Below are 6,663 nucleotides of genomic sequence, written 5' to 3'. Positions count from 1 at the left end.
CCCTGTATAACAAATTTATATAAGCTTCAACAGGAATTAAATTTAAAAGTTTAAATAAACTTAGTTCTGCACATATCAATTTTAAAACCAATATTATGAAAATAAAGCTCGCAGCACAAACTTGAAGTTCATCAATTGCTGCTGCTTTAGAATTTTTACAATTCTCAGAAATTGAAGAATTTAAAGATTGCGCTGGCACTATAAAATATTAAGGGTCCAAGGGTTCATTAAAAAAATAAGGGACTCGTAAACAATCAGACGTAGGGGAAGGTGGGGCAAAACGGGGTACTGAGGTAAAACGGGGTATCCCCTTTATCCCCTCTCCCCCACGTGCAGTGGTGCAGTCAATGCAAGAAGCTGTAGAAGCAGTTTTATGCGGATCCATGGGCTACTACAAAGCTGCTCGTCAATTTAATGTGCCTCAGACGACTTTAGAACGTCATGTTGCGAAAAAACGAAAGAATGCAGATTATTCAGTAAAAAAAGTCTTAGGAGCGTATTCGTGTATTTTTAATAAGGAACAGGAGGCCGAACTGGTGAATTATCCAACAACAATGGAACGCCAGTTATTTGGTCTAACACTTAAGGAAATTTGTCGCGTTGCATTTCAATTAGCCGAAATAAATAAAATCAAGCACTTGTTCAATACAAATGACTCTACAGCTGGAGTGAAAGGATTTCTGGCTCACAACCCTACTCTAACTGTAAGAAAACCAGAAGCAACCTCAGCAGCACGGGCGATGGGCTTTAACAAGGTCGCTGTTCAGCAACTTTTTGATATTCTTACTAAGCAAGTCGATACTCATAACCTGACTCCCGATGTGATTTTTAATGTTGATGAAACCGGTTTGACTTCAAATCCAAAAGGCCATTCAAAAGAAATAGCACTAAAGGGACGTCGACAAGTTGGCACTGTGACTTCAGCAGAGAGAGGTGAGACTGTGACTGCTATTATTTGTTTCTCGGCCGCTGGTTCTTACGTACCGCCGATGCTAATTTTTCCGAGAAAACGAATGCAGCAGGGATTCCAAACTGGGCTTCCCCCTGGCGCGACAGCAGAAAGATCCGACACAGGGTGGGTCACTACTAACCTTTTTTTGACTTGGTTTCGAAAGTTTATTTCATTTACTGCAGCATCAAAGGAGAAACCAATACTCCTCATATTCGATGGACATAAATCACACACACACACACACACACACACACACAATATTGAATTGATTGATGTGGCTAGAGAAAACGGAGTCATTCTGCTGTGTTTACCACCACATTGCACTCACCGCCTTCAGCCTTTGGACGTTTCATTTATGAAACCTTTGAGCAACTTTTACGAGGATGAAGTTCGCAAATGGCTACGTACAAATCCTGGAAGAGTTGTTACTTTGTGTAGGCGTTTTTTATATAATTCCGTTAGGAGATAGTCGTTGTCGTACGTTACTAATTCCAAGCCGACCCCGGGCAATGTTTGCCCGGGATAATGTTTACCGGTTGTATTTGTCTTTCGGCTTTGGCCGAACGTGTTTAGACCGAACGATCATTATCTTTTCGAGAATGCTAAAGGTCGGGGTGAGTCAGTGCGCTCACCACTCTCCCCCATTTGTAAGCGATTAGGATTGGCTCCTTATCGAGGAGTAGGAGAATCAAGGAAAAGGATATAAAGAGCTGGATCAGGGCAGAGGCCAGAGTCGTCTTCCCTCGCGCCTAAGATTGTAACCGAGAGCAGAAGTCCCGACCGACTGCCCTGACGAGTGATTAAATATATTTCACCGAGCGAAGGTTTACACAACTTATTTGGCCATCCGAAAAGAATCCCCCACAGCTTCAGAAGTGGGATTCGGAGTTGAACGTCAGGAACGCGAAGAAATGGAATCGGTCCCGGGATCTGACTTTACGGTGGCCAAGTTGAAAGAAGCTCTCCGCGAACGGGGGCTACCTACAAGTGGAGTGAAGAACGAGCTTATCAAGCGGCTGAGCGAGCATAACCCGGACGTGTGGAAGGAGTTAGAGGAGCAGAGGAAAGGTGCTCCCTTAAGGACGGATTCGGACCCGGAGGGGGTGCACCTGGCGGAAGGTGGCGACGGGATGTCCGGGGCGGGGACGACTGACGAAGGAATGCGAGCGCGAGGAGAGCCTGAGACTGTCGCGGCGTGTGATTTGGAGGCACGCGAAAACGCGATGAGACGAGAACTTGAACTTCTGCGACGAGAGAGGGATTGTGCAGAGAGAGAACAACAGTTATGGAGGCGAGAACTGGAGGTGTTGCGAAACTCCCCTGCTGTAAGAGGTACGACGACGGAGAGTGGCACGAGTTCGATGCCGGGCGGCGTCCGTGGAATCAAAGACTTGCTACCGGAGTTCGACGGGACAGACAACGCTTTCTGGAGGTGGGAACAACAGCTGAAGTTGCTGAGACAGTCGTACAACCTGGACGAGAGTTCGACGCGAATGCTGATTAGCTCAAGGTTAAAAGGGCGAGCTCTATCGTGGTTCTACTCACGTGCCGAATATCTCACGTTGGGTACGGAAGACCTGTTGATAAAGATGGGACAAATGTTTGACCTTCAACCCGGTAAATTGGCCCTCAGAAGAGAATTCGAGGCACGAGTGTGGAAGAAGGGCGAATCGTTTTGCGAATACTATCACGACAAAATGATTCTGGCCAACCGCATACCAGTTGCGGAAAACGAGATTCTCGATTATCTTACCGAGGGTGTGACCGACGTACAACTGAGGAATCAGGCCTGTCTAATGAACTACACGACCGGAGCTGAGCTGTTAAAAGCTTTTGAAAAAGTTCGACCAGAGGACGGGAGATCGAGCAACGTCAGGGCCGGGAAGGCCGCGGCAGGGGCGGCGAGCGGCAGGAAAGCGGAACCAGCGGCAAGAGAAAAGACGGTGAAATGTTACCGGTGTCGCGAAGCGGGGCACGTCGCGACGCAGTGCAGGCCCGCGAAAAGAACGTGCTATGTGTGTGGGTCGGCCGAGCATTTGGCGAGAGAATGCTCGAGGCGGGATCGGACCTCGACGTCGGGGACGGCGAGGGACTCGGCGGCGGCTGTTTCGACGAACGTGGTGCATCCGGTGGACCTGCCGAAGCCATATATGTTACGCGTAAAAATCACCCCCGAGAACGCGAGCGAGAAATGTACGTATATTGTCGATGCAATGGTTGATTCCGGATCGCCCGTTAGCCTGGTGCGGAGCGATGCGATCGCATGCGATGCGCGCCGGGAGGTGGGGAGCCCTGATGAGTGATTAAATATATTTCACCGAGCGAAGGTTTACACAACTTATTTGGCCATCCGAAAAGAATCCCCCACATTTGCATCAGATTGCTTCCCTATTTGGTGCATCATACATTCGAGCAGCAACAATGACCACTGCAGTGAACGGGTTCCGAAACTGTGGAATATGGCCAGTTGATATTAACGTCTTCACCGAAGATGATTTCATGCCCTCAGCAACTACCGACATTCAAGTTTCTCTTGACGATGTTGTAACAGAACGAGCTTCAAGTGAACACATTCAGCCTTCAACCTCTGGTGCCTTAACACCTCAATGTCAAACAACTCCACAGCCATCAACGTCTATGTCTCTGACTACTGGAACATCAACTGGTTCCACTTTTGAAGTTGCTAGCCCTGAAAAAGTTTTGCCTATTCCAAAAGTAGATCAGACAAAGAGAAGGAAATCTTCAAAACGACGCGGAAAAACGGCTATCTTAACTGAATCCCCTTACAAAAAACAACTGTTGGACGAAAATACGAAAAAAATAAAAAAGCATCCAAGAGAAAATCATTTCCAGCGCCAAGCAAACATAAAAAGGCAACAAAGACAAAGTCAATGAGATCAACAAAAAAAATACTAGAAGTTTATTTTCTCGTGTGACTCAGGAAGGATCAAGCGACAGCGAAGTTGTTAAAGATGACCAGTGCCTCTACTGTCGTGATTATTCTGACGAAGGATGGATTCGTTGCGCTGTTTGTGCGCGATGGGCACATAACTCTTGCGCAGGAATTGACGATGAAGACACTGTTCATGTCTGTGTTTTGTGTGAAAATAAATAATTACGAAATATATAATATATAATATATAATTATGGAATACTGTTACGGATCTAAACGACGTTACCGACGTCGACTCCGCGGTATCGAGATTACCGACCGCGCCGGATACGCGGAGGCGCTAGCGGGGCAAGAGGAGAGGGGGCCGGGCGCTTATCGCCGGCTTCCGCCTTCTTCTTGGCCCTTCGAGTGAGTGACCGCTTCGAGAACGGACGTGCCTTTCTTGGCTCTTCACGAAGTCGACAGCTACGAGACAAACCGAGGGCAGCTTCCAGGTCTTCCTACGGAGGACATATGGGGTAAAACCCATTTGCCATTGCCAGGGTCGCTTCCTAGCGAACGCTCGAGGGCAGCTTCCAGGTCTTCCTACGGAGGACATACGGGGTAAAACCCATTTGCCATTGCCTGGATCGCTTCCTAGCGAACGCTTGAGGGCAGCTACGACGGGGAGAGGTTCGAGAGAACTTCTCACGCAAAAGGGGGCGGCTTCCTCCGCCATTGTGGCAGTGCCCTAGCGGCGACATTGTTTTTGGGTGCCATCGTCTCTTGATCGAACGAGGACACGCCCGTGGGCTCATCCTCTCGGCATCTCTAGATTTCCAGACAACGACGAGGCCCCGTGTGCGACGGAGATAGGTGTCCGCCATTTCGACGACGTCCAACAAAGGCGAGGCCCCGTGTGCGACGGAGATAGGCGTCTGCCATTTCGACGACGTCCAGACAAAGGCGAGGCCCCGTGTGCGACGAAGATAGGTGTCCGCCATTTCGACGACGTCCGGACAAAGGCGAGGTCCCGTGTGCGACGGAGATAGGTGTCCGCCATTTCGACGACGTCCGGACAAAGACGAGGTCCCGTGCGCGATCGCGTTTACGCCTTCTGAACGAGGATACCAACGACGGGACGCACCCAATAGTCGCTTGACGTTCTTATGCTATTATTTTCCATATTATTATATTGTCTATATTAGTGAAGTTCTTATTCTATTATTTTCCATTATTATGATATTGTCTATATTAGTGAAGTTCTTATTCTATTATTTTCCATTATTATTATATTATCTATTAGTGACGTTCTATATTCCATTATAGTCTATTATTACACGAGTTATATTTCACATTATTAATTTCGTTGATTCTTAGACAATTTATTATTAAGTCCTTCATTACCCAAATCTTTCTGGTCCTTCGTATAAGTATTAACAAATACGTTTGTCTTAACTGTAGAACTTTGCGTATTCGCTTTGTCATTTTCTTTTCCTCAATTAATTATAACGTAATCCGATGTATTTTTATTTTAAGTTTATACGAGCGATAATTTAGTTTCTTTATATAAGCACTGCGCATCTCTGCTAAGGTTGGCAAGCTACTAGCGAGTCACTATTTTATCCCTAGATGTATGAGATCCTTTGTTCTCTACACTCACTCTGTGGCGAGACGGCGTTAAGAAAGAACACGAATAAATTCACTCTGTGTTTCTTTCAATCGTTATTCCTCAATTCACTAACCCCAACAATAATGGTAGCAGAGCGTGGTTACCGTGAACATCGATAGAAGCTGCCGTGAATACAGGAGCGAAAAAGCCGGTAGAAATATTTTCGAGCAGCAATCGAGGTAGGAAGCGGCCACGCCGGAAAAGGGGTTAGGAAGAAGGTAACGAGAGAAGCCACATGCAAAAATGGATAAGATACCAATGAGTTCCATTCCGCAACTTACAACGACGAATTATTACGTCTGGGCTATGAAATTAGAAGCAGTATTAAGCCTGAAAAAGGTGAAATACGTTCTCACGACGGACAGACCTACGGGCGACAAGGAACGTGAGAAATGGGATAGCGACAACGAGGATGTCGTATCTATTATAAAGCTAACTTTATCCGACGACCAAGCCATGCAATTTGTGGACGAGATCAACGCGAAGGAGCTGTGGGCAAAAATCAAAGAAACCTATGTGGGGCGCCTCGAAGATTCAAAAATCGACGCTACAGTCGAACTACGAAGCATATCAATGGGCGATAAGGAAACAGGAGCGGATTACATCGCACGAGCACGAGGTCTGGCATCCAAATGCAAAGGTCTGGGCGTTAATATCTCGGACCGTGAGCTTGTATATTACGTTGTGAGAGGTCTGAACGGTAAATTTAACCGCATAAGAAATACACTCAAAACACAACGAGACAAGAGGCTTGACGACATATTAGAAGACTTAAGAGAAGAAGAAAGAGAGTTGTCCAACCAGAAGAAGAACAACGACGCAGCCTACGCAGCAAGAGATGGGAAACGCAACGCCGGGAAGAGATGTTACGTATGCAAAAAGACTGGACACCAAGCAAAAGTATGCTGGGACCGAAAATCCAATGACCACGATGGAGAGAAAAAGGAACGACAACAGGACAAGGGACGCGGAAATCAGCGCAGTAATCCACTACTACAAGGCCGTCCACAACAGAATCGTCAGGATGAACGCAACAGTCGGAACGAGAAAGCCAACGAAGTTACTGACGACTATGCATTCGAACGGAACGCGGGAATCTAATTACTATTCTCTTCCGCGTTTCCGCGTTTCCGCGTTTCCGCGCTCCATGTAATGGCACCCTCAGGG

General features: G+C 47.0%; 2 protein-coding genes across 2 annotated transcripts; both read left to right on the top strand.

Annotated features, from left to right (window-relative positions):
• The first annotated feature begins 1,782 nt into the window (after positions 1-1,782).
• Positions 1,783-3,333, top strand: LOC105558170. The gene has a single exon (XM_012005726.1). The coding sequence runs from the start codon at positions 1,864-1,866 to the stop codon at positions 3,253-3,255; it is 1,392 nt and encodes a 463-aa protein (XP_011861116.1). The 5' UTR covers positions 1,783-1,863; the 3' UTR covers positions 3,256-3,333.
• Positions 3,334-5,739: 2,406 nt separating this feature from the next.
• On the top strand, positions 5,740-6,597 carry LOC105558171. The gene has a single exon (XM_012005727.1). The coding sequence runs from the start codon at positions 5,740-5,742 to the stop codon at positions 6,595-6,597; it is 858 nt and encodes a 285-aa protein (XP_011861117.1).
• The last annotated feature ends 66 nt before the right edge of the window (positions 6,598-6,663 follow it).

Source organism: Vollenhovia emeryi, unplaced genomic scaffold (assembly GCF_000949405.1).
Source record: "Vollenhovia emeryi isolate VEMERY1.0 unplaced genomic scaffold, V.emery_V1.0 DF939372.1, whole genome shotgun sequence".
Classification (NCBI taxonomy): Eukaryota; Metazoa; Arthropoda; class Insecta; order Hymenoptera; family Formicidae; genus Vollenhovia; species Vollenhovia emeryi.
This window is presented reverse-complemented; position numbering and strand designations above follow the sequence as displayed.

What these genes read in the sequence shown, in the direction of transcription:
- LOC105558170 (XM_012005726.1), top strand. Translation starts at nt 1,864, where the DNA reads ATGGAATCGGTCCCGGGATCTGACTTTACGGTGGCCAAGTTGAAAGAA.
- LOC105558171 (XM_012005727.1), top strand. Translation starts at nt 5,740, where the DNA reads ATGGATAAGATACCAATGAGTTCCATTCCGCAACTTACAACGACGAAT.